Consider the following 24,944-nt stretch of genomic DNA (forward strand, 5'->3'; position numbering starts at 1 on the left):
CTGAGCACCGCGGGCTCAGCGCCTGCCTGCAGCTGGGCTTCGTGGGGCTGGCTGGATGTTTGGTCTTGGGGTGTCGTGATGGCCAAGGTGCCGCAGTGTCTCCACAGCTCGCATGGTATGGCTCCCCACGTGGGACTCTGAGCCGGCAGATAATGGGGGCCCCTCCTGGCCTCCCGCCGGAGCTGGGGTTTGCCCCCTGAGGCGTGTGGCCGGTTTGACCCTCGCCAGTGTGTATGTGGTGGGGTGCATGTGCAGACACGGAGGGCAGGGGGGTCCCTGAAAACGCTTCCTAAAGGGCCTCCGGTGCCCAGTCCCTCACGAGGGCTGCGGGAGGGCCGCAGGTGGGGCTCAGTGAGGCTCGGCGCTGGGGGCAGCGGCGGTGAGACCCCCCTCAGCCTCACCCTGCAGCCGCACCAGGAGACCTGTGAGAGCCTGGGCGGTCACGGCCCAGCGCTCCAGGCAGGGAAACAGCCCTGAGACAGCCGCTGAGGCCCCGTGTCCTGCCCGGTGAGGCCAGGCGGCAGCTCCGCGGGTCCCAGGCCTGGCCAGGACCCAGTGCAGGCAGTGCTGCTCCCCAGGGCGTTCTCCGCGTCCCGTGGGAGGACACGGCCCGGCTCCTGCTCCGTCCAGCTGCCAGCTTCTCTCCGCCGTGCCCGGGGCCCCAGCCCGCCCTGCACCTCCCCAGACACCCCGCTGTGCTCCAGCTAAGGCAGAGTCCAGCGTGGGCGACCATTTTGGGACCCCCCCACCCCGCGCTAGCGGCCAGCCGGGTCCCCGTGAGGCAAATTTTCCACGGGGGCATCCACGTAACAGCCCCCGGCAGCGGCGGAGCCCTGCTGCTGCTCGCCGCTCGCTTCAGCCCTTACATAATTTGTTCCTTGGCCTGCGCTCAGCGCCACAGCGCGCCTCGCAGGGGATTTATATTGCGGGGCTGGGCAATAACACACAGCCCCCCCGGGGCCGGGGGCTGGCTCCTGCACCCCCCCGCTTCCAGGGCTGCCCAGGGGACGCTGTCTCTCGTGTCCCCCGGCCCGCAGGGCTGGGGGCACCTCGGGGTGGGACAAGGGACGCGGGGGCACCGTTAGCTCGCTCCCTTTGCCGGGAGAAGGGGGGTTTTTGTGCTAAAACGGGTTGCCGGTGATAAATGCATCGGGTTTATTATTATTATATTATGATTGTTAGTATTTATTTTATTTTTTTTCCAGTGGAGACAAAGAGGCCCTTGAGCCGAAAGCGTAACTTAAAACATCGCATTCCGGAGAAGAATTTCCTGATAATATTTTTAGCACCTGAAAAAAAAAAAAAAAAAAAAGGGGGAAAAAAAAGCAAATAACAGCATTTCTTCCCTGCTCCTCCCCGCCACCCCCCCCGGGGCCCCGCACCCAGCGCCCCCCCCTCGCGCGTGGGGACCCCCCACGGCCACGCCCCCCCCCCTCGTTTGCATAACCCCGCCCCCTCCCTTCAGACCCAGCTCCCATTGGCCGGGACGCCCCGGGCTATGCAAATGTCCCCGGCGGGGGCGGGCGCGGAGCCGCTGTGCGGGCAGCGCGGGGAGCTGCGGGCAGCGCCGCTCCGAGCCCCGGGCCCCGCGCGGCGCCCCCGCCCCGCTCCGCCCCCCCCGCCCCCCCCGCCCCGCCGCCGCCATGTCGCGGCGCCCGGTGCCGGCGTGAGCGCTGCGGGACGGCCCCCGGGGGGCGACGGCCGCGGCCATGCGGGTGCTGCGGGGCTGCTGCGTCGTGCTGCTGGCGCTGGGCGAGTGGCTGCGGGCGGGCGGCGTGGTGCCGCTGGCCGACTTCTACCCGTTCGGGCCGGCGCAGGGCGACGCCGCCACGCTCAAACAGGACGACGGCGGCTCCGAGCTGCGGCCGCTCTCCGTGCGCTTCCCCTTCTTCGGAGCGGGGCACACCGGGCTCTACGTGAGTGCCGGGCCGCGGGGGGAGCGGGCGGGCGGGCGGGCGGGGGCTGGCAGCCTCCCCCTTCTTCCCCTCCGAGCCTCTTCCCTTTCCTCCTTCCCCCCCCCCCGCCTTCTTTCCCCCCTTTTCCCCCTTTTCCCCCTTTTTTTTTTTTCCCTTTTTTCCCCTTTTTTCCTTTATTAACACTCGGCTCGGCTCGCTCCCGGCACGTCTTGGTGGGGCGTGGGGTTGTGGGGTCAAACGGGATGGCCCCGCTTCAATCCGGAGCATCGGAGCGGTGCTGGGAGCAAGCCCCGGGGCGTGCAGGGGGATCCCAGCCTCGCGGAGCTCCTGCCGGCCTCCTCGGAATAGCCCCGGCCCTTGGCCGGCACAGGGCACCCACAGGGTGGGACAGGGAATAGCCAGAGCCGTCCTCCAAGCTCTGCTGAAAGGCGAGGGCCAGGAGCCCGGCTTGCACCGGAGCCGTTGGCTTTGGACAGGCAGCTCTGTGCCATGGGGCGCAGCCACGACCCCCCCGCGGTGCTCACAACCCCCCCGAGATGCTCTCAGTCTTCTGTGGGCAACCCTGGGGCGGCATCCCGGAGCGTCTTGTGGCCACCGAGAGCCGCAGCCTTGTTTGAACGCCCAGGCGCTGTGCGGCCGTGGCAACGCCAGCGCCGGAGCAGATGTTGCGAGGCTCCTGGGCTGCGAGCTGAGCCACAGCTGCGGGACGTGCCTGCCGATCTCCATGTGAGAGTCATTAATCGAGCTGGGAGGACGCACTGGCATCTCCCGAGTTTTCTAAAAATTGCATTTCCTCCGAGGATTTTAAAACGGAGCCTCCTGCTTTCCATGCTCTTTCCACCCGGGCATGCTGACGTGCCAGCGTCCCTGCAGCCGGGCACGAGGCAGCAGCTCCCCGCACACCGGCTGGCTCTCGGGGGCCTTGCCGGGGCCGTCGGCTGCCCTGCAGGGACGCACATACGTGCCCAGGTGCTGCCAGGACAGAGGTGTGCCATCCCGCGCCCCGGCCAGCGCTGGGGAGGCGTGAGGAGGAAGGGCGGGACTCGGTGTTGAAAGATGAAGTTCTGCACTTCGCCTGCTGCAGGCTTGCCACGGGACGTTGGCGTTCCCCAGCCTGCTCGTGCACCGGGACGGGCTCTCTCTGGACCGGAGCATCGCTCGGCAGCTTCCAGCGGGAGCCCTGCGGATGCACAGCCCGGCAGCAGAGATTTGTCCTCATCCCTCCCGCCGTGCTGGCTGGGCTCCAGCAAGCCTTCATTTCTGCTGACACCGAAAGCACGGCATTTAAAGCGGTCCCCCAGGGAGATGAAGGTGGGGATATTCCGGCGATGGTCACACCTTGGCTCCGGCAGCTCCCGCTGGGGCTGAGCCCTGAAGCCAAGACCTGGGAAGGAGCAGTCCCTGCAGCTCCACCGAGAGCTGACCTTATGTGGTGGGGATGCGCTCTTGGCTGCTGGAGTTCACTCCAAAAGCTGCCACCAGCAGTGTTCAGGAGGGCCCTTGAAGTGGTGAAGGATGGCCTGGTTGTCTCCAGGGGAGCCAAAATTTGGGAACTCCTTGCCCTGAGAGCAAGGGACCAGGCGCACCGTCAGCAGTGTGGCAGCGAGAGGGAGGTTCCTGCAGGATGCTGGGCTTGGGTGGGTGTTGCCTGACATGCCAGGCACATGGGGCTTGCTGCGACCTGTTCCCCTCTTCCTCCTCGAGTGCCCAGCCTTGGGGCAGGTCCGTGTCTGCCTGCAGGTGCGGCTGGGCCTTCGTCATCCCGAAGGGATCCCTGCCTAGGCCCCCTTTGGGGACAGGAGGACAAAACCCAGTTTGGAGCAGCTGGCTTGCAAGTTGTTGTGTGGGCAGCAGAGCTGGTGAGACCCAGCTTTCTTCTCTTGGGGTAGGGAAGCGGGGAAAAGGGGCAGGTGTGGGTTTTTTGCTGTCTAGAAAGCATTGCGGTCACTGTCGGCCCAGCTTTTGGCGTAGCTGGTGTCTCGATGGTCTTGTTTGGATTCGGTCCAAGCTGACCAGCAATTCAGAGCAGGCTCGTGGGGCAGACCAAGAGCTGCTCCCTGTCCTGCCCGACCTGTGTGGCTAACGGAGAGCGCTGGGCACCGTCCTGGCACTGTCTCGGAGGTGAGCTCGCTCCGTTACAGAACAAGCCGGGACGTTACGACCCGTTGTCTTGGCTGAGCGCACGTGCTGGTTGGACGCCGCATGTCCTTGGCACGGTGACTTCTCCCAAATGAAGACGCCAGCCCCGCAGCGGCTGCAGGAGATGCGTTGACCCCGGGGCTCGGGCCGCCGTGACCCCTGCCTGTCACATGTGTCCCTGCCTTGAGCGCAGGCTGTGAGCAGCGGCCAAAGCACAGGGCCCGGACAGCCCAGCCCTGGGGGGTCCCTCTGAGCCCGCCCCCTCCTCCTCCATAAAACAAACAAAACAAAAACACACACACACACACACACAGCCCTTCTTGGCGCCGGCTCTCTCCCATCTTGCTTTAATAACGGGAAGAATGTTCCTCCGCGGACACCGCAAGGTTACGCAGGGTTTGTGAACGGGGAATCGCGTTCCCCTTAGTCACGGTGGCAGCTGCCCAGGGCGGTGTGGGCTGTCCCGTACCCAGCGCTTGTTTTGTGGGCGGCCACGTCTCCTGGGACCCTTACCAACGGCCCCGGCACCTGGCCAGCGCCAGGGGCCCCTGCCCACACTCCCCAGGGCTGAAAGTGCCCAAAAGGCGAGCGGCCCCCCTGCAAGTGTCACACCTGCAGGCCCGCTCCCCTCCCGGCTGCGAGCAGCGCTGGGCCCCGTTCCCTCTGGAATATTTGGGCTGTAGATTTCCACGGCCGTGGTTTCCCCTCGTTCCTGGGCTGTGTGATAGTCTTTGCTGTGTGCCGGGAGGGGGAGGCCGCACCTCCTTGGCCACTAATTACGGGAGTTAATTAACGCTGGGAGCCAGCGAGCCTTTGGGTACTGGCATCCCCTGCTGCCTGGGGACGGGGGTGCTCGGCGGGATGGTGGCACTCGGTCCCATGATGTTCGCCAGCCCTGCCGCTCGTTTTCCAGCCCACACCGCTGGTTGGGGTGCCCCCAGCCCGGGCGGGCGCTCTCCCAGCTGTTCCTGGCGGGAGAACAGGGCTGGGTTTGTTCGGGCTCCTGGCCCTCCGCGGCGGAGGCTGGGGGGTGAGGCCGCTTTCCCCGGCCTGGGGCACGTCCGTGCTTCAAAGGGCAGGAAGGGGAAGCGCTCAAATATTTGTGGAAGGAGGTCGGGGGGGAAACAGGTGAAGGAAAAAGCGCCTCTAAAGTAAGGATTCGGGATGGCCAGGGCTGCGGAGGGCACCAGGGGAAGTGTCCGTGGAGGCCTCGGTGCTCCTCAGGGCCGGGGCCGCCCTTGCCCATTGTCCCGCATCTCCGCAGGTTAACAACAACGGGATCATCTCCTTCCTGAAGGAGGTCTCCCAGTTCACGCCGGTCGCCTTCCCAATCTCCAAGGACCGGCGCGTGGTGGCAGCTTTCTGGGCAGATGTGGACAACCGGCGGGCGGGCGATGTGTATTACCGGGAGAGCCGAGACCAGGCCATTCTGGAGCGGGCGACCAGGGACATCGCGCAGTATTTCCCCGAGTTCCCCGATTTCTCCGCGCAGTGGGTGTTCATCGCTACCTGGTACCGGGTCACCTTCTTCGGGGGAAGTTCGTTTTCACCGGTGAGCGGTGGGGGCCCTGGCGGGTGGTGGGCAGAGCTTGTGCCACAACACCCTGCACAGCACCGCGGTGCTGGGGCTGGGCCTTTGCCAGCACTCCTGAGGCAGCCAGCCCTGACGAGTGAGGGAGCAATTAGCTTAGGGGTGGGTTTTTTAAAGACGGGTTCCTGAAGGAACTGGAGCTTTGTCATCTTCTACAGCCTTGCTGAGAAGCCCGGGTTTGTGCCCAGAGCCCCAAGCTTACAAAAACTGGTTGGAAACTTGGCTCTGAAATCTTATTCCTCTTCACCGTCGGGTATCTCTCTGGGATGCAGCTGCAATCCTGTCCTGCTGTCAGCTGTCGTGGCCCGGCTGCCATCCCGGGGCTTTCTTCTAAGCTCCAGGGATCTGAAGGCAAATTTATGTACTTTAACAAGTTTGATTTCCCATTCGAAGGTACTTGCTGCCTTTCCCTGTACTGCCACTGGGAACGGGAGTTCTTTTCTGAAAGGGTTTTCTCATGCTTAGGCGTTGGTGTTTCTTAGTCCTGGCTCGACACGGAGAGCCCTGCTGAGGGCTCGCCGCTGCCCTTCCCAGGAGAGGAGGGCTGGTGCTGAAGGAAGCGTCCCTCTGCTGCGTGCTGCCGCAGCCTTCCTACCTGACAGCTTAATTTTCTGTCCTTTTTCTGGCCCGCTCGCCCCTCAACCGTGCTCCCTGCCTGCCCTCCACCTTCTCACAGCCTTCTCCCCTCCCTCCCGCAGGTAAACACTTTCCAGATTGTCCTCATCACGGATGGCAAGCTGTCCTTCACCATCTTCAACTATGAGTCCATCACCTGGACCACGGGTATGCACGCCAGCAGTGGGGGGGACTTTGCTGGGCTTGGCGGCATCGCAGCGCAGGTAAGCAGCGGACGCGGCCGTCGTCCCCAGGTAGCGCCCGAGCCCGCCGCGCTCACGGCTGCCCTTTGCTTTCCCTAGAGCTGTTCCTGGCAGCACAAAGCAGTCCAGGGATTTTTGGTGGTGGCTTCCTCCCTCCTTCCCTCCCCCTGCTTTTCTGAGGTTCTTAAATATCCGTGTGTGCTCTCGTTCTCGGAGCCGAGACCATATAGGGGACTTTGTTATAACGAAACCACGGTTCTTTACTTTGGCTGCTGCGTCTTAGTTCCTTTTCCTTCCTAACCTCAGACTTTAAGAGCAGCTCGGCAGCTGCCGCGGCCAGCACAGCTTTCACTTGTATTTTTATTTCATCCTTGTGTGTGTTGTTGTGTTTAAGAGGGGAAAAAAAACGCAACCCGGTCCCCATTCGGATGTGTGAATTTACCACCAGTTGATCTGTCCTTGGCTCCCCGCCTGCCCGCCTGCAGGAAATCGCAGGTGTAGAGGAAGGGGACACGTTTTGAATCCCTGAATTCAGGAGCGCGGGTTTTATGGACGTAAACAGGGCAGCGACTGCACACCTTGGCCAGTGGGCAGCCCTCCAGCAGCTCCCGCTGAGGAGAAGCAGAGTTTCGAGGGAAGAAATGTCCCTCCCGCCCCACACCTCTGGGCTGGGCTTGCCAGAGGGTGCTGTGAGCCCGGGCCCCCCCTTGCGCGTGGGCTCCCAAGGGCGAGTAAGGGCTGTGGTTGTCCTGGGGAATAATACGTCACGGAGGGGATACAGGAGGAATCCAGGGAACCTGGGTGGTGGCAGTGACGTGCGGTCCTGCGGAGGGTCCCTTCGTGCTGCCGTGCCCCTTGCCTCTGCCCCCGCAGCACCGCTTTGCCGTGCTGATGTCTCTTTGCTCTCTGCCCTTGTCCTCCCAGGCAGGTTTTAACGCCGGTGATGGAAAGCGCTACTTCAACATCCCTGGATCCCGCACCGATGACATCGCTGACGTGGAGATGACGACAAATGTGGGTATCCCCGGGCGCTGGGTGTTCAGAATCGATGATGCCCAGGTGCAAGTGGGGGGCTGCAGCAATACAAGTAAGAGGACAGCAGTTAGGTTTATTTAACTCCCAACCCGACCCCAAACTGTTCTCCAGCCCTGTCTTTCCCTGCCTCGACCCCCACCCTCACCTCCCTCCCCAAGGGGAGAGAGCAGCAACCCGTGGGTGGATCAGACAGCTCGAAGGGCTCTGGGAGGGCTCAGGGTGGGGGCAGCGATGGGGATGCCATCCTTTGGAGCCGCCGGCACCGCTTCGGGAAGCCTGGCTCCCGAGGATCTGTGCCCGGGGATCGCCGGGCTGGTTCAGGGCCCAGCCACTCGTGCTGGGGCTGCCTGCCACGGGCTGCAAAAGCGGATGGGGAGGAGAGCTCTTGAGACCGAGGCAGGCTGCGAGGCGCGGGGAGCCGTGCAGGGTGCCGGGGAGGAGGTGAGGGCATGCACGGGGGGCTTTATGGGTCCCGTACCCACCATGGGGCTGGGGAGGCTCGTCCGTCCCGTGGGCAGCTGCTGCCCAGGGCAGCCAGCAGTGAGCAGGGGCTGTGCCCGGCCACCCCAGCTCGCCCTCCGTGGAGCCACCGACCTCCTGTTCCTTGTCCCCGCCCCACCCTGGCTGTGTTTTCTTACCCGCTAATCTACGCGTGTTGTATATCACCTGTGGGTTTGCTTTATACAGGTTCTCCTGCCCCTCTGCCCCAGGCCATAGGCAAGGGCTGGCTGGATAACGCCTGGCGTTTGTCCCCTGCCCAGCGGGGCTGGCCCTGCCTCCCCGCTCCTGCAGCAGGAATAAAACTGTCACCCTACCCGGCGGGGAGCCCGGGAGGAGCGAGCCCTGCCCGGCCGCGGGCACGCAGCCCCCAAACGCGGGCTCCCCGAGCGCCCCAGAGAGCCGGGTGACCGTACCCAGCCTGACGCACGCACGGACGGCGGTGCTGGTGGGGCTGGACGGACGCCAGGACAGACCCCGGCGGTCGCGGCGCCGGATGGCAGCGTGTCAGCCCTGCCGGGGCGGGCTGTGAGCGGAGGGCGCGCTTGTCTCCGCAGCCTCCGTGTGCCTGACGCTGCGGCCCTGCCTGAACGGGGGGAAGTGCATTGAGGACTGCATCACGGGGAACCCCTCCTACACCTGCTCCTGTCTCGCAGGCTTCACGGGGAAGAGGTGCCACGTCGGTGAGCGGCCTCCCTGCACCTCCGCAGGCTCCAGCTCTGCCTGCCCCGCTCCTCGCTGAGCCCCTGCCTTCCCCTCGCTCTTTCAGACGTGGACGAGTGTCTCTCCCACCCGTGCCAGAACGGAGCCACCTGCATCAACGGCGTCAACAGCTTCAGCTGCCGGTGCCTGCCGGGCTTCAGAGGTGCCAGCTGCGAGATGGGTGAGTGTCGCGCCTCCTCCAGAAGGCACTGTGGAGCCATCAGCACCCGTGGTTTCCGCTGGGCATCCTGCATCTGCTCCTGGGTGCTGCGTTGGCTCTCGTCTGCAGAGACGGGGCCTGCAGGCAGCTGCAGGCTGCCCTGTTCAGCTGCCCTGCGTGATGAGGATGAGACACGTGTGCCTGGAGGCATCCCCCTTGTAAGCAGGGACAGGGAAGCCTTGGAGGCTGTGCTGCCAGGCTCGGCAGAGCCAGCGGAGAGGTGATGAAATGGCTGTGCCACATCCTCCCACCGTTTTTGGGCAGAGCTCCTGGGCCTGAGCCATGCACCAGGTCTCAGAGAGCCACTCGTGTCCCCAGGAAGGGACTGAGAGACAGCGGGCCTGTGGGAGGAGATGGGGCAGCCAGAGAGGGGCGGGGGGGCTCTCGGGCATCCTGTGTGCCCCCCGCCATGCCCATGGGTTTATCTGGGCAGGCTGGGGAAGATCTGTCAGTGGTTTTCTGAGAGCACAGAGGAGCCGATGACAGCCAGTTCTTCTCCTGCCACGTTTAGTGGCAAGCAGCTGTTAGACCTCGAGCGGTGCTGGGGAAGGGTCCGCTTGCGTTGCTGACCCCCACGGGGGGCACAGCGGCTCCGAGGTGCCGGGGTTTGTACGGAGGCTCGCAGGGTGCCCCGGGGACAGGAGGTTTCCAGCAGGAGCTGTGCTGGGCGCCGAGCGCTGCAGTCTTGGATCACGACTTGCTGAAAGCAAAGGAAACTTTGCTCTGGCGGCGAGCGCTTCCTCCGCTGGCAGCCCGCTCCCAGGAGCGCCTGTCCCGGCACGGCTGCGGGGAACGCGCCCGCCGCCTCGCCCTTGCTGGAAAACGCTGGCATTTAGTGCCTGGGCAGGAGTCTCGGGGGGGGGCCCTGCTCCGTGCGGGGCTTTTGCAGGTGGTGGCCAGGTCCTGAGCCGTTGGAAGCCACTGGGAGCGTTCCCAGCCTCGCCGGCCCAGCTCGCCTCCGGATGAGTCACTGCTAATGCAGGCAGCAACATCCGCTGGGGGGGGGGAGGCATCTGCTCACAACACCTCTCCTCTGGGCGTGGGGACGGCAGCGAGGGCTGATGTCCAAGGGGCTCGGCTCTGCTGCCAGGTTTCCACGCGAGCAGGGGGAGCGGAGCAGCGGGACAGCCTCTGCTGGCCGGGCTGGCTCGCCCCGCGCTGGGGACGCTGCCAGTGTCAGGCTCCCCGTGAGTCCCTGTGCTGGTGGGGAGGGAGAGCAGGGAGTTTCCTTTTGGGGGAGGGATCCTGCACCCAGAAAGCAAAGCTGGAGGGAGGGGCTGGGCTGTCCGAGCCGTCCTTGCCCAGTTTGTGGTGCTGGCTCTGCGCTCTGCCTGGCCCTGCCTGCCGGCAGTAGCAGGGAACACGGTGTGCTGGTCCTGTGCGTGGCTTCACCCCCCTCTTCTCTTTGCTGTCCCACCACAGAGGAGTTGCCATGCGAGACCAAGGTGTGCCAGAACGGCGGGACGTGCCAAGAGACAAACGGGACGGCGGCATGCGTGTGCCAGCCGGGGTACGCGGGAGGAGACTGCGAGACAGGTGGGCACTGGCGGCAAGCGTCTGTGTGGCGGGGACGGAGACGTCTCCCGCTTCGGCAAGCTGCATGCCCACCCCGACTTCCCCGCCCAGCCTTATTCCTCATCCCCCGTGGTGGCTCTGGGGGGCTGGAGCCTGGCCTTGCTGCGTGTGGCACTGGTTTTCCAGCATAGCCTTCCCCCTGCTGGGCACCATCCTCGCCTGGCCCTGCTGGCCGGTGAAGGTTTGTAGGGGAGAGAAGCGATGGAGTTTACAGACCCCTGGGTTCCTCAGTGAGAGGAAGGGTGCCTGGGAATATCCACTGCCCAACCTGCCGTTTGTTGCCCCTGCAGAGCAGCAGGACTGGCTCAGCAGCAGGCGGGGAGATGCGCTCTTGCCCGCATATATGGGGCTGGGACCGCAGCAAGCCTGCGGTGCTGTGTGCGTCCAACCAACCCCTCCCTGTCCTGCCCTGCAGAGGTGAACGAATGCGAGTCCAGCCCTTGCCTGAACGGAGGGCACTGTGTCGACCTGGTTGATAACTACACGTGCGTGTGCCTGGAGCCCTTCGTGGGACAGCGCTGCGAGATAGGTGCTTGGTGCCCCCGCGCCCGGGGCAGCCCACGACAGGGCCGAGGCTTTGTCCCCACTGCCCCTCTCTGGAGGCCCGGCTCACCGCATCCTCCTCCTCCTCCAGACCCCTCCTCCTGCGAGGACCGGAGCTGCAGGAACCGTCAGACGTGCAACTACATCCGCCCGGGACGCTACATCTGCACGTGCTCCCCGGGCTATTACGGCAACAACTGCCAGTACGGTGAGCGGCAGCGCGTGGCGCATCGCGGCGACGCCGGGCTGTGCGGAAAGGCCACCGGCCGTGTCCCCTCCGGGGAGGTCTCCGGTCAGCGTCCTTCTCCCCGCAGGTGGCCCCCGGGTACCCGGCGCCTGCCTCTCCAGCCCCTGCCAGAACGGGGGCAGTTGCCTGGAGCTGGAGCAGGGCTATGCCTGCGACTGCCAGGAGGGCTACAGCGGGCAGGACTGCCGCGACAGTGAGTACCTGGGGTCTCTCCGGCAGGATGCTGACCCTCTGGGGAAGCCCTGCAGGAGCAATTGCCCATTCCCAGGGGGAAGCAGCCCTGGCAGAGCCCGTTCAGGGCTCTTGGACTGAGCTGTGGTCCCTATCTCTGAGGGGGAGCCATGCCTGGGGGCTTGCAGCTGTGGGTCCTGAGCTCCCCCAGCTGGCTCCAGCAAGGCCACTTGGCTGCCCTGGCCCCACAATACAAGGGAAGCTCCCTCTCCATCTCTTACAGAGCTCTCTGAGGGCTGCGAGTGTCGTAACGGAGGCAGCTGCCTGGAGGGGAACGTCACCATCTGCCAGTGCCTGCCGGGGTATTTCGGTCTCCTCTGTGAATTCGGTAGGTGAAGGCTTCACGCGTGCTGTTGGAGCTTGCTGTGTTTGCTCCCTCTCCTGGACACTTAATGCCAGTTAAGTGCCGATGAAGGGCCCAGCCTGTGCCTAGGCCTAGTGCAGAACCCTAGCGCCACGGGGACACGCTTAATCCGAGCCACCTACACAAGCCAGGGCCTGGGGTTATGCTCCTTGTGGTGAGGAGATGCTCTCCATCTCTTGCTCTGCCTTGAGTCGTGCCTTTCCCGAGCTCTGGCCTGTAGAAGGAAGCCCTAGCTCTGCGCGCTGGAGCTCCAAAGCTCGCTCTGCAGGCAGAATGACCCTTGCCAGGGGGCATGGGTGGCCACAGTCCCTCCCTTCTCACCGTGCTCCATAAAGCCATGGGACCCGTTCTTGGCTGGGAGGTGCTGGCTGCTGGCTGGCCGTCCTGCTGCAGTGCATCTGATGGAGGTTGTCTTGCTGTGCGTTGGCAGAGGTGACCGCCACGCCGTGCAACGTGAACACGCAGTGCCCAGACGGCGGCTACTGCATGGAGTATGGTGGGAGCTACCTGTGTGTGTGCCACACCGACTACGGCACCAACCACAGTGAGTGTCTGCAGCCGGGGCACGGGCTTGGCGCTGGGAGGGAGGCGAGACGGGTGAGCACGGGGCCTGCCCCGAAGGCGAGGCAAGTGGGGAGGAGGGCAGAGCTGAGGTCTTTGTTTGGCTTTGCAGCGGTACCTTCCCCCTGCGACTCCGAGCCTTGCCTGAACGGGGGGTCCTGCGAGGCTCAGGACGACTCCTACACCTGCGAGTGTCCCCCGGGCTTCCTGGGGAAGCACTGCGAGAGAGGTACGTGCCGTGCCGTGAGGGGAGGAGAGCACGGCCTCTGGGGGTGTGGGCCTTGCTCGAGAGCCGCTAGGCATCTCCTGCACCTCTCCCACAGCCCGGCCGCGGCTCTGCAGCACAGCGCCGTGCCGCAACGGGGGCACCTGCAAGGAGTCCGACGGCGAGTACCACTGCACCTGCCCCTACCGCTTCACCGGCCGGCACTGTGAGATAGGTACGGCTCCGACACCAGGGAGGGAGGCGGGTGGTGTGCGTCCTGCTCCCCGCTCAGCTCCTGCTTGCCCCCAGGTAAGCCAGACCCCTGCGCCTCGGGGCCCTGCCAGAATGGGGGCACCTGCTTCCACTACATCGGCAAGTACAAGTGCGACTGCGCCCCGGGCTACGCCGGACGGCACTGCGAGATCGGTACGTGTGGGTGCTGCAAGGTCAGGGGGGACAGAGTCGCAGCTTTGGTAGCAAGCGTGCTGCGCTGCTGGATGTCACCCCCAAACCACTTTGGGGACATGCTGAGGGGAAGAGGCAGCAGCTTTGGGCCCTGCCAGCTCCATAGCGGTGCCCTCTGCTCTTTCCAGTGCCATCTCCCTGCTTTCTGAGCCCATGTGAGAACGGTGCGACCTGTGAGGACCTCGGCGGGGACTTTGTGTGCACGTGTCCCGTGGGCTACACCGGGAAGCACTGCCGGACGGGTGAGGGCCCCGTGCCGCCGCCACCGAGCCCCAGGCGCCACGCTGCCCTTGCTCATGCCCCATCTCTCCGCAGAGATCGACTGCGGCGTGCCCAGCGCGGTGAAGCACGCCCAGGCCTCCTTCAACTCCACCACGGTGGGCTCGCTGGCTGAATACCACTGCGAGCTGGGCTATGCCCTCAGCCAGCACAACAGCCCCCGTGTCTGCCACTCGCAGGGCGTCTGGAGTGACCCCCCCGAATGCGACGGTAGGCAACGGGAAGAAGCTGAGCCATGGTTATGGCTGTGGGACCCCAGCAACCTCTTATTCTCCCGACCACGCTGCTGTGGGACCCCAGTGCTCATCGCCCTCGCCTTATCTCCCCCCTGCCCAAATGCTTGCAGAGATTGACGAGTGCCGGTCCCAGCCTTGCCTGAATGGCGGTCAGTGCAAGGACCGCATCGCTGAGTTCCTGTGCGTGTGCGAGCCAGGATACGTGGGCCACCACTGTGAGTTGGGTAAGAAAACGCGCAGAGCTCGCGCAGGGATGAGGGGAGAGAGTCTGTGGCCCACCAGCCAGAGTAGGGCATGAATGGTGCAGCTGGGAGCGGGGCTGCCCGCACTCACGCACACCAGCTTCCATCTCCTGCCTGCATGTGGCTCAGGGGAGCCCCCAGCTCACCTGGGAAGGGCGCGTGTGCTGCTTGCCCACCCGTGCAGACAGGTGCTGCGTGGGTGTCTCTGTCACTGGTGGGGCTGTGATTCCCAGGAGGCTGGGTCTGGATCCCCTAACAGCTATCATGTGCCTCCATGTCCGCCTGCCCATCGCAGCAGTTTGCTGGAGAACATTCCTAATGTGATGCTCTTCTTCACACAGTCTGAACGTGTGTAATGAAGCCCTGGATCTCAAGATCTGGGTGAGAAGTGTCCCACGCAGCTCCAAAGTTACTGGCCAAGAGGGAATATGACATAAAAGCAGCTTGAGATTTAACACTTGTGCAGGGCTGTACCCCGCAGCAGTCCCTTGTGCTCGCTCTCCTGTGCGCACGCCTTCGTGGTGGTGTGCGGGCTCCGCTTGGTGCTCTCGGCGGGCGCTGGAGGAAGGGGGGGCAGGCGGCTGACGGGGATGGTGGGGTTAGCTGGGTCAGGTGCCGTGGCTGCAGGGGGGATTAAAGGAGGGGACATGCCACGCACACCCTACGGGACATCTCAGCGCAGCCCCATGCCGCCAGCCATCTGCACTCCCCCTTCTGCCCCGCTCTCCAGCCCCGCGTGGGGCTGCTTCTGGCTGGGGGGCTCAGGGCAGCGAGTGACGTGGGGACGAGAAGCGCTGTCTTTCCAAACTTCCTCTCCTGCCTCCAGCCCCGGCTCTGCTCTGAGCCGGTCTCTCCTCTCTGCAGAAGTTGATGAATGCCAGTCAGAGCCCTGCAAGAACGGCGGGACCTGCCGGGACCTCCCAGGCTCTTTTGTTTGCTTCTGTCCCGAGGGCTTCGTGGGGATCCAGTGTGAGGAAGGTAGGGAGTCTGTCGAGCAGGGCCCTGCAGGGCACCGCGGTCGCTTGGGCTCGGGGATGTGGCCGGGACCTGCACCAAAGCAAACGGCTGGTAACTGTCACGGGGCTGGCACTTGGTCTCAGCCACCATCGAGGGTGCACGCTTGGGCTCCTTGCCCTGCAGAGGACGCTGCCAGCCCTGGTGCTTGCTGTGGTTTGTGTCCCCCAGCGGCAGAGCCAAAACTTGTCTGGTGGGGAGGTAGTGGCCCCGGTGCACAGCTCGGGCAGAACAAGGTATCCCTCAGCTGTGGATCTGCTCTGCAAGGTGCCTGGGCTGCTGTGGCATTCAACAGGCAGTCCTGGCTTCTGTGGCCGTTCACGTGGGCTTTTCCTGGGGCCGTGGGTGTCTCTGCTGGCCCTGGGCATGTTGGGGTCCTGGTGTGCTGCCCGCGGCGTGGGCTTCACTGCCTGCGTGCTCTCGCCTCCAGAAGTGGACGCCTGCGAGTCTGGCCCGTGCCAAAACGGAGGGGAGTGCGAAGGCTACCGAGGCTCCTACCTGTGTGTGTGCCCGGAGGGTTTCTTCGGTTACCATTGCGAGACAGGTGAGGGGGGCAGGAGGACGCAGCTGCAGCCCTGTGTGGCCGCTGACGCTGGGGTGTCCGACGCCGTTATCGCCACTGGTTCTTGCTCCCACCCTGCAGCCAGCGACCCGTGCTTCTCCAGCCCGTGTGGGAGCCGAGGCTACTGCCTGCCCAGCAACGGCACCCACAGCTGCACCTGCAAAGTGAGCTACACAGGCAAGAGCTGCGAAAAAGGTAAAGGCCCTGAGCAGCGGCACCAGGATGTGGCGAGGGGCTCGACGGCAGCGTGCCCGCCCTGCCCGGTGGCGGCCGTGTCACCCGCCACCGAGGGGCTCAGCCATCAGGGACCGGCAGCTCTCCTCCCTCGCCCTGGCGGGGCTCGGATCTCGCCTCCGCTGGGGGAGCCCCGGCCCCGTGGATGCTGGGGGCAGATGCCAGCAGGGCTCAATCGGGCCAGGTGCCGGGTGGCTGCTGGAGGTGACGGCGTTGGCACGCGGGCGAGGCACACGGGGACGCTGGGGACAAGTTCCTCTGGGCTCCAGTGGTGCAGGTGCAGCAGGGGTCGCATCCGCCTTGGATGCCCTTGGGAGGGGAGGCAAAGAAATCTGATTAAAGCCTCCAGCCCTGAATAAAAGCATCCCCAAGGCCCCTAATCTGGTCTAAGCGATCTCTGCGGGGCTTTAAGCTGGAGGAAGGTTGTTCACTGCGTCCCCGCGTGGTCCAGGATATGGCAGCAAATGCTCTGCCCCCAGCTCTGCCGCACCAACTGCCTGCTTGCCCTGGCTCTGCCTGAGCCCATCGGGGTGGCCGAGCAGCCCCGGCTCCTCCGGCGCACGCACGGTGCCTAGCACGACGGGCCAGCAGCAGCCGTAGGGTTTCTGTGAGCTGCAACGAGAGAGAAAGAGAGAGAGAGAGAGAGAGAGAGAGGGGACCCTGTCCTCCATCAGTGCCGCTCTGCATTTCGTTGCTGGGGTCTGTTCTCTAAAGATTCATGGCATTACCTCTCCCCTTTGCTTTTGCCCACACCCTGAAGAATTGCTGCCACCAACCTCATTAAAGGTGGAAAGGGTGGAGGACACTGGTGTGTTGATTTCTTGGCACCCGCCTGAGGACGCAGCCGCCAGGCAACTCATTGACGGCTACGCCGTGACGTACGTATCCTTCGACGGCTCTTACCGCAGGACAGATTTTGTGGACCGAAGTCGTTCTGCCCACCAATTGCGGGCACTAGCCTCCGGCAGAGCCTACAATATTTCTGTCTTTTCAGTCAAACGCAACGTGAACAACAAGAATGATATCAGCAGGCCTGTCATGCTCACCACGCGCACTAGTGAGTAGTGTCCTCAGGGGAATTCGGTTGTGAGTATGGGCCCCCCTGACGCCCAGGGCGGTGTTTCCAGCCTGTGGGGCCTCTCCTCGCCGGCGCTCTGCCTGCAGCCACGTGCCTTCCCCACGGAGCTGGCGGAGCACCTGGAGGTTTCCTGCCACCTCCAGCTTCCCATGCCCCGGAGGTCTGCTCTGGTCCGATCCCAGCCTCCACCACCCGTGGTGTGGCTGAAAAAGGCAGTGCGGACCCTGAAGTCTGGGTTCAGAGGCACTCAGCACAGAGAATGGCTTTTCTCTGCGCTGCGGCCACTGAGAGCAGGGTCTGAAGGAGCGATCGAACGCCCCGGGGCTGGTAGGGAAGCAGCCAGCGACAGCGGGGATGGCCCCTGGGTCCTGCTCAGCAGGCTGCTCCACGGGCTCACTGTTGGGGTCTGGGTTCAGCCGCTCTGCAGGTGGGCAGATGGCCACCAGGTTGTCCCCTGGGGCCCAGCTTGCCCCCAGGGGCACAGGGCAGCGTGCTGGGCATGGTGACAGCTCCATCGGGCACGGACAGCGGTTGCGCCGTGTCCTGTCCAGCCCGCTTTCTGGAACGGGCAGGTAACGCCGTGTCCTCTGTGACATGCGTAATCCCTGGCCCGCGGATGGTTGGAGTAGGAATCGGGGGGGAAACCAAGGATGGAAGAGATCGGACTTGGAAAAGCTGCTCTCCAGTGAGAAGGGACACCCGGGGGCCAGGGCCCTCCCGTGCCAGCTGGGCTGAGCCATGCAGGTGCTTCCCAGCAGCACCGGGCCTTGGGCAGCCTGGAGGTGGGAGCAGGCACCGAGGGCAGTCGGGCAGCTCCGGCAGCCTCCGTGAGAGTTTGGGGTGTGCCGGGGCACGCAGCCCTGTCCTGGGGTCTTGTCCGTGCCGGTGTGTGCGTGGCTGGGGCAGCGGCTGGGCAGGTGGTGCCAGGCTCGGGGGGCTCTGTGCTTGCCGGGGATGTGGGCTCAGTGAGGAGCGACTGATGCGAGGTTGAGGCCAGGGTGCTCCTGGCTGCCCGGTGCTGAGACAAGGAGCGTGGCAGGGGAAGTGGCATCGAGCTGCTTGGGCTGTCACGGTGCTGGCGCCAAGTCTGTGGTGGTGCCGGGAAGGCTGACGTGGATGGGCAGTGCGGGGCACGGGAGTCAGGTGGTGCAGGAAGGGACGGAGCTGCTGCCACGGCCAGCTGCTGACTGTGGCCCTCCCCGCTTCTCTGCTCGCTCCGGCCAGGACCGCGTCCGGTGGAAGGCTTTGAGATCACGAACGTGACGGCCAGCACCATCACGGTGCAATGGGCTCTCCACCGGCTCAAGCACTCCACTGTCAGTAGGGTGCGTGTCTCCATCCGCCAGCCTGGGGACCTGGAAGACCGCACGGTGGAGCTGAACAGCAGCGTGGCCAAGTACACCTTCCTGTGAGCGTGGCAGGCGGGTGGCGGGGACGGCTGGCACCCGTGAGCCACCGCGCTCACCTCCTGCTGCCCGCCTTCCTCCTCTGCAGGGACCTGCAGCCAGGAGAGCGCTACATCGTCCACGTCACCACGCTGAGCGGCCTGGGGACAGAAGATCACCCCTCGGAGAGCCTGGCCACGGCCCCCTTCCACGTGTGGACGAGTGAGTGGGGCCGCGCGGTGCAGGCCGGGGGCTGGTCGGGGCTTTGCTGGGCTGCGGGCGAGCTCCCAAGAGGCTCATAGTGACACATAAGCAAGCTGCTGCCATTCAGAGACTCGGCGCTTATTTTCTCCCACCTCCCTCCTGCTCCAGGACCTCTCCCGCCTCGAAACCTCACAGCCTCGCGCGTCACCCCCACCTCCGTGTCCGTGACGTGGGAGCAGCCGCCCGCTGGCGCCGTGGAGGGGTACATCATCAACGTCACCACCCTGCAGAGCGTCAAGAGCCGCTACGTGCCCAACGGCAAGCTCGCGTCCTACACCGTGCGGGACCTGCTGCCCGCGCAGCGCTACCGCCTCTCCGTGACGGCCGTGCAGAACACGGAGCAGGGGCAGGTGCACAGCGAGCCCATCCACCTCTACGTCACCACCCGTGAGTGCCTGCCGGGGCGGGGGGGACACCAAGCTGCAGCGGTCCGTGGGAGCTCGCCGCTCCCAAAGCGGGTGCCTCCCGCTGTCCCTGTAGGAGGGAGGCAGCGGTGGCTTGCTCTGCAGCCTTTGGATGCAGAGTTACAACTCAGCAGTGCTTTGCAGGGGAAGGGAGCCTGGGTGGCATCAAACTGTCCCCAAACAGCCCTAGTGGCACCCAGCCTGACGCTCCGGTCACCGTGCTGACTTGCTGCCTGCCTCCCTCTAAGCCTAACCCTTTGTGGCCTGCAGTGCAGAGGGATGGGGCTCCGGAGAGGCGCTGGAGCCAGGCTGGACACCCCCGGGTCCTGCGCAACAGGCTGCCCCCAGCCTTCCTGCCCGAACTCCGCTTGCTCGCAGACCACGACACGGCTGAGGAGCCCTCCCCAGCCCCCAGGTAGGCACCAGCAGGGCTGAGCACAGCCCCTCGCCCACCCCAGCCAGGTGAACCCTTGTTCCGTCAGCTGGTGCAGCTCCTCTGCACTGCCGCGGTGTTTGTGCCGTGCCCAGTGCTTCACCCACGCTGCCTCCAGCCCTTGGGGACCCCACCATGCCCTCCGCCCTCATGGCTGTCCTTCCCCAGGTTCACTGAGCTGGTGGATGGCAGAGGGAGAATCAGCGCCAGGTTCGGCACTTTGCTGAGCAGATCCATCACCGTGAAGACACGTAAGTGCTCTGCTGCCTTTTTGTTCTCCTCCTGTCACCCAGTGCTATCTCCTCTGCCTCCCCCACTCCCCTGGGATAGGGAGACAATGGGGCAGGCTGCTGCGGGGCTGAGGGAGCTAGAGGGGAGGGCAGGACCCCGTTGCCTCTGCCTGGACTAACATCTCCCCAGCCCAGGGAGAGGGGTGGCCCACAGTGGGTTGGGGAACCCAGGGCTGGGTTGTTGGCAGTGGGAGGAGATGCGGGATGCAGCGTGGGCTGGGCTCCTGCCTTGCTCCTGAGGTCAGTGAGGACGGCACCTGGGCCCCCTACTAGCTCAGGACCAGCCTCCAGTTTGCCATACCCAGGGTGCCACCAGGGAAGGGCTAAACTGCTGCTGCAAACCTGGCCAGCCCCCTGATGCCAGGCTGGGTCCCCTCTGCCTGCTGCTGCTGCAGAGGGGCTGCCTTGGGGTCTGGCCCAGGCTGGAAGTCACGTTGACCCTCTCGTTGCCCAGAGCCAGAGGCTCCCATGAAGCTGGAGAACATCGAGGAGCCTGCCCGGGGCAGTCTGGCGCTGCAGCTGCACGAGGCACAGAGCAAGAGTGAGTCTGGGGCGGGCATGGCCAGCGGGAATCCGGCCCTACGGGCGTGAGAGCGGGGCTGACGGCAGCGCGTGTTTTGCAGGCACCGGGCAGAACTGCTCTGCAAACCCCTGCAAGAACGGAGGCACCTGTGTGAGCGAGAGCGAGTCCTACCACTGCGACTGCAGCCCGGGCTTCAAGGGCAGGCACTGCGAGCTGGGTGAGTGCCGTGCTGCTGCTGCACACGCCGAGGTTGGCGGCTGTCCCAGCAGCAGGGTCCCGCAGGGCACAGGTCACCGAGCACCCCCCATCTGTACCCAGCTCCCTGGTTCTGGCTGAGCCTCCACCAGCCGGGATTGTGCCGTGCTGTGGGGCCGGAGCTCTGCGGCTCCTGGCGGGTTGGCTCCAAGCGATGCTGAGCCTGGTCCTCCGGGGCCACAGCAGGGGAGCCAGGGGGGCCTCGGCCCCCAGGGCGCAGGCAGGCAGGGCTGGAGATGGGCTCGCTGGTAGCTCCCCTCTCCTGTTCCCCAAGCAGCCTGCAAGAAGGTGCCACACTCGTGCACGCGGCTGTACTCGGAAACCAAGTCATTCCCCGTGTGGGAAGGAGGCACCTGCCACTACCTGTGAGTACTGCCCGCGGGTTGTGCTCCCCCTTCCCCTCGCACCGAGAGCTGGGGCCGGCCCCGCAGTGCGGCTCCGGGGAAGGGAGAGTGAGCACGAGGCTGCCCTGTGCCCAGCGCCAGCGAGGCAACCTCTGGATCAGGGCAGGGCGCGACACGGTGCCACCCCTGCCTGCCAGCCCAGCCCAGGGCCACCTCTGTCCCCAGAGGGGTTGAGGGACGGGGGCCTCTGCTGTGCCCCCCCAGCCTGCCTGCAGCATGGGTGCAGCAGTCCAGCTGCTTGCCCAGGCAGGGCAGGCTCAGCCATGCCTGTATCTAGAAAATGGGGGAGGACCCCCCCCAGCACTTACAAACACAGCTCTGTCCCTGTTAATCCCTACAACCCTCCTCTCTGCTGTGTGTGCAGGTACAAGAGAGTCTACAAGGTACACCAGGATGTCTGCTACAAGGAGAGCTGCGAGAGCACCGGTTCCAAGAAGCCAAGCAGCAGGTAGAGCCAGCAGAAGCATGCTTCTTTCCCTCTGCCCAGGGGCCAGAAACCTGCGGCTGCCTGCGACCTCTGGCTTACCCCAGGGTGCTTGGACCAGGCTAGGCAGGGAGGGGGCGCGGAACAGCGCGCGAGGCCCAGGCACGCTTCCCGTAGCTGCTCCCGAGGCTGCAGGGTTCGGGCGAGTGGGAGCAAGGGCCAAGGTGCTGCAGGACTGATGGTGCTTTCGCTCCTTCTCTTTCAGAAAACAAAGCGACAGTCACACACTGAAGAAGCCATAGAGTAAGTGTCTGTTCCAGGCACAGGCTGAAGCCCCCCAAGGGGCAGGTCCCCTTCTCCCAGCCCAAGACAGGCATCCGGGACGGGAAGAGGCAGCTGCTGGGCTTTTGGGGGGGCTCCACACACCAGCTCATTCTCCTCCTGCTCCTCCGCAGGGTTCAAAGCAGTAGGAGCTTCGTCTTTCCACACCTAAGGGCTTTTGAAACACCAGGAAGATCAGATCTGCTCACTGGGTTGAACGCAGCAGGGGACCCTTCCTGCCTGGCGTCAGCCACTCCTTCTCCTCCAGCCCGTTAGGGACACGCAGCCAGATCAGCACCCGAGCGGCGCTCCCTTCTCTCTGCCGGACCAGCAGTGCCTTCGCCCTGCCTTGCCTTGCTGCAGGTGCCCCTCTGCCCCAAGGAGCCGAGCGTGGTGTGCTGCAGCAGCCAGCTGCCTGCCCCCAGGGGGCCTGGCCCCACTCGGCCCCCACAGCCCTGAGCTCCCGGCTCTGCGAGCCCAGTTCCCTTCCACCAGCATCTGCACCAACCTGTTTTCGTAACCCAAGGTTATACGTTACATATAACCCCCAAATAAACCAGTTTAATGCAGACCAGAAGGCCTTAGCTGTCACCTGAAACCTGGCCCGCAGCCGGGTGGGGAGGTCTTCCCTACGTATGTTCCCTATGAGTTAGAAATTGTGAGCCACTGCCCTGAGCAGCGAGGCGAGAGCAGGCAGTGGAGGCACGTCCCCGTACTGTAGCTGGGGGAGAGGGGAGAATTAAGGCAGCTTCCCCTGCCTTCGTTTTTTTGTTTTGCTTTGTAAACGAGTCACGGTTTTAACCAAATTCCCAGCTCAGAAAGTCATAGAGCACCTAGAAGTTACTAAAAAGTGATCTGTAGAGCAAAGATTGTCAGCCAGGGTGTGCCACCACGCTTTCTGGTGCTATGCGGCGCAGGGCACAGCATCAGCTTGGCTGTCCCCCTGCACTGCCGGCGGTCCCCGCATCGCCCTGCGGTGCCGATGCCACCACGGCGCTGTTAGCGGCCCTGCAGTGGCTGCCCTACTGGCTGCTGCAGAGCAGGCAAGGAAAAGTTTAGCTTAGAAATGTTCCTAGTTTTTTTTGTGTTTGTATGACAATGCTAGTTAAACATAGATTTGTGTATTAACATACACAGTGTATATTATAAATTAATACATACCAGAGATATATCGTAGTTATGGTATAGAGTGTTATTTCCCGAGCAGCGGAGGGGTGTCCCAGTGGGGCAGCCCCCCTCAGTGAGCATCACAGGCACCTCTGTTGTTTGACCAGGCGTAGCCTTGAGGGTGTTCCCATCGCAAAACCAGCCCAGGAGCTGCAGCGCTGCCGGCAGCGTCCTCTCCCTCCTGCGCGCTGCGTAAGTGCAGCCGCCACCGCCTGTGGCAGCAGCCCAGTGCTGGACAATGCCCTGTGAGGCCATGAGCAGGTGGACAGGGTGAGGCTTCCCACCAGCACTGGGGATGGCTCCTCTGCCCCCAGAGACTCAGATTCGCAGAGAGAGAGAGAGAGAGAGCACCCTAATTTTTTTTTTGCTGAGGCTGCCTGATCCTGCTCCCTGAATCTGTGCTCCTGGGATGTGGCGGGGCAAGTGCAGGAGTCCCGGACATCCCTGGTGTGGGAGGAAAAGCTGCCCCTTACCTGGCAAGTGAGAACACCAGAGCAGCCTGTGCCATCCCCAAGGGCATTGGGCCAGAGCCTTCTCTTCACTCTGGGGCAATGGTCAGAATGTTTGCTCCCCTGCCACCGGCTGTGAAGGCGGGGAGCCCAAGGATCCTCCCTGCAGTGATTCGAAGTGCAGCCTCCCCCCATCCAGCACAGTATGTAACACAGCCAAAAGGATTTAACCTTGTCTTTGAAATAAATTAGTTATTTTGGTTTTGTTTTGTTTGTTTTGTTTTTAATAAAAACACTTGATAGAAACTGGATATTTTCTAAAGCACCTGGTCAATGAGGAGGAAAAAGGGGTCAGTGTTGTGTTGTGATATATGGGATTTACTGCTGCCTTGCAGGATCCCACAGCTGCTGTGGCTCACACCTGTGCTCTGGGTGGTAGGGCTGGGAGGCCTGGGGGACACCGTGGAGCCTCCCATCCTCACTGTCAGACTCTTCTACTGCCGTCATCCAAGCCCTTATCTCCCTCTATATACAATGTATCCCTGTCCTCTTCCTCTTCTTCTTCCTCCTCTTCCTTCTCCTCCTCCTCTTCCTCCTCTCGAGCCAGCAGCTTCTTGAAGACCTCGTACTCCTCTGGGGTGGCGCGGGCCAGGTTGGCCAGGAACTCTTTTTCAGGGAGATGAAGGACCTCCTTCAGTTTGGGGTTATTGGTTTGGGTCTGGCCCTTGAGAGGGGTCTGGTAGAGACCCCGGCGCTCCAGGAAGATGTGCCGGTTCCTCAGCTCAGCGAAGGGCGTTCGGAAAAGACGTGCCTTGACCATCTCCTTCTGGCGGACCCCCATCCTGAAGTACGCGTACTGCGTGCAGGACGCGGGGCTTCAACACACGGCCCCGGGGCCGTGCGGTAGCCGTGCCGTGCCTGCAGCCCCCGCCCCGAACCCCTCACCTGGAAGTGGTAATGGAGGCTGCCGGGCTCCTCCAGCAGCACCCCGGGGCAGCTCTGCAGGACCTCCGTCAGCTGCTCGGCCGTGAAGAGGCACTTCTCCCGCAGCACCCGCACCGCCGCCTCCATCCTCCGCCGGGGCAAGGTGAAGACCTGGGGGCAGCGCCCGGCCACCCGCTGCAGGTGCCCTGCGGGCACCGGGGTGAGCGGGCACCGGGGCGAGCGGGCACCGTGGCGAGCCCCCCGCCCTGCCGCCCCCGGGCCCTACCTCCGCCGAGCCCCAGGCGCCTCAGGTACTCGGCGCGCTCCTTCAGCTGCGCCTCGGCCGCCCGCAGCAGCTCCGGGCTCCGCTCCAGCAGGCCCAGCGCGGCCTCGGCGCTCAGCCCCAGCAGCAGCAGCTGCTCCGCCGCCGCCGCCGCCCGCTGCGGGCCGAGCCGGGGCTGCAGCCCGCGGAGCCGCCGGGCCTGCGCCCGGCTGAAGCCCATGGCCAGCAGCGCCGCCTCCGCCTCCCCCGCCGCCTCCTCCGGGGCGCAGCCGCGGCGGCGGCACAGCCCGGGCCCGGAGGCGGCGAGGAGGGCGCGGGGCAGCGCGGCCAACGCCAGGCGCCCGCCGCCCGCCCGCAGCAGCCGCCCCGCCATGGCCCGGGGAGGAGCCGCGGCCCCGCGCAGCCGCGGCCCGGGCAGGCGAGGAGGAGCCGCGGGGCCCGGCCCCGGAGGGCCCTGAGCTGCCCCGTTGTGCGCGTTCTGCTTGCTGAATCCGAGTTTTCTTTCCCCTGTCGTTGCCTGATCAAAGTCGAGGACTGGTTTCCCGGATAGGTTTTAGGGGTGAAGACAGGATTGTGACCGAAAAAATAAATAAATCCAAGGCAACGTTCTGGTTGTTTTTGACGCCTTCTCATAGAATCATCAGGGTTGGAAAAGCCCTCCAA

The 24,944-nt window shown here is 64.4% G+C and overlaps 2 protein-coding genes across 8 annotated transcripts; one reads left to right on the forward strand and one right to left on the reverse strand.

The window, feature by feature from the left end:
• The first annotated feature begins 1,627 nt into the window (after positions 1 to 1,627).
• Positions 1,628 to 23,335, forward strand: SNED1 (sushi, nidogen and EGF like domains 1). 7 transcript variants are annotated; one of them, XM_040566738.1, is made up of 33 exons: positions 1,628 to 1,916; positions 5,320 to 5,607; positions 6,345 to 6,485; positions 7,389 to 7,551; positions 8,555 to 8,680; positions 8,767 to 8,880; positions 10,342 to 10,455; positions 10,910 to 11,023; positions 11,129 to 11,245; positions 11,352 to 11,477; positions 11,739 to 11,843; positions 12,310 to 12,423; positions 12,553 to 12,669; positions 12,764 to 12,880; positions 12,955 to 13,071; positions 13,239 to 13,352; positions 13,426 to 13,599; positions 13,736 to 13,849; positions 14,732 to 14,845; positions 15,312 to 15,425; positions 15,525 to 15,638; positions 16,438 to 16,734; positions 17,980 to 18,163; positions 18,250 to 18,362; positions 18,513 to 18,791; positions 19,079 to 19,223; positions 19,410 to 19,492; positions 19,986 to 20,072; positions 20,155 to 20,271; positions 20,584 to 20,674; positions 21,078 to 21,161; positions 21,403 to 21,440; positions 21,593 to 23,335. In XM_040566738.1, the coding sequence occupies exons 1-32, from the start codon at positions 1,710 to 1,712 to the stop codon at positions 21,437 to 21,439; spliced, it is 4,341 nt and encodes a 1,446-aa protein (XP_040422672.1). In that variant the 5' UTR covers positions 1,628 to 1,709; the 3' UTR covers position 21,440; positions 21,593 to 23,335. The 7 variants fall into 7 exon arrangements, with proteins under 7 accessions (XP_040422672.1, XP_040422673.1, XP_040422675.1 ...); XM_040566739.1 differs by having other exon boundaries at positions 20,587 to 20,674; XM_040566741.1 differs by having other exon boundaries at positions 16,672 to 16,734.
• Positions 23,336 to 24,672, reverse strand: MTERF4 (mitochondrial transcription termination factor 4). The gene is made up of 3 exons (XM_040566744.1): positions 24,285 to 24,672; positions 24,020 to 24,204; positions 23,336 to 23,930 (listed from the first exon to the last, which is right to left on the reverse strand). Exons 1-3 carry the CDS (start codon positions 24,652 to 24,654, stop codon positions 23,559 to 23,561), a joined length of 927 nt encoding a protein of 308 aa, XP_040422678.1. The 5' UTR covers positions 24,655 to 24,672; the 3' UTR covers positions 23,336 to 23,558.
• Between the last annotated feature and the right edge of the window lie 272 nt (positions 24,673 to 24,944).

This window comes from Cygnus olor, chromosome 9, assembly GCF_009769625.2.
Source record: "Cygnus olor isolate bCygOlo1 chromosome 9, bCygOlo1.pri.v2, whole genome shotgun sequence".
Taxonomy (NCBI): Eukaryota; Metazoa; Chordata; class Aves; order Anseriformes; family Anatidae; genus Cygnus; species Cygnus olor.

Excerpts from the sequence above, each read along its gene's own strand:
- MTERF4 (XM_040566744.1), bottom strand. The coding sequence starts at position 24,654 with ATGGCGGGGCGGCTGCTGCGGGCGGGCGGCGGGCGCCTGGCGTTGGCC. Across the intron at positions 24,205-24,284 it reads GCGCCTGGGGCTCGGCGGAG|GGCACCTGCAGCGGGTGGCC; the intron begins GTAGGGCCCGGG and ends CGGTGCCCGCAG. Across the intron at positions 23,931-24,019 it reads GCCTCCATTACCACTTCCAG|TACGCGTACTTCAGGATGGG; the intron begins GTGAGGGGTTCG and ends TCCTGCACGCAG.
- SNED1 (XM_040566737.1), top strand. The coding sequence starts at position 1,710 with ATGCGGGTGCTGCGGGGCTGCTGCGTCGTGCTGCTGGCGCTGGGCGAG. Across the intron at positions 7,552-8,554 it reads GGGGGGCTGCAGCAATACAA|CCTCCGTGTGCCTGACGCTG; the intron begins GTAAGAGGACAG and ends TTGTCTCCGCAG. Across the intron at positions 11,246-11,351 it reads CGGCAACAACTGCCAGTACG|GTGGCCCCCGGGTACCCGGC; the intron begins GTGAGCGGCAGC and ends TTCTCCCCGCAG.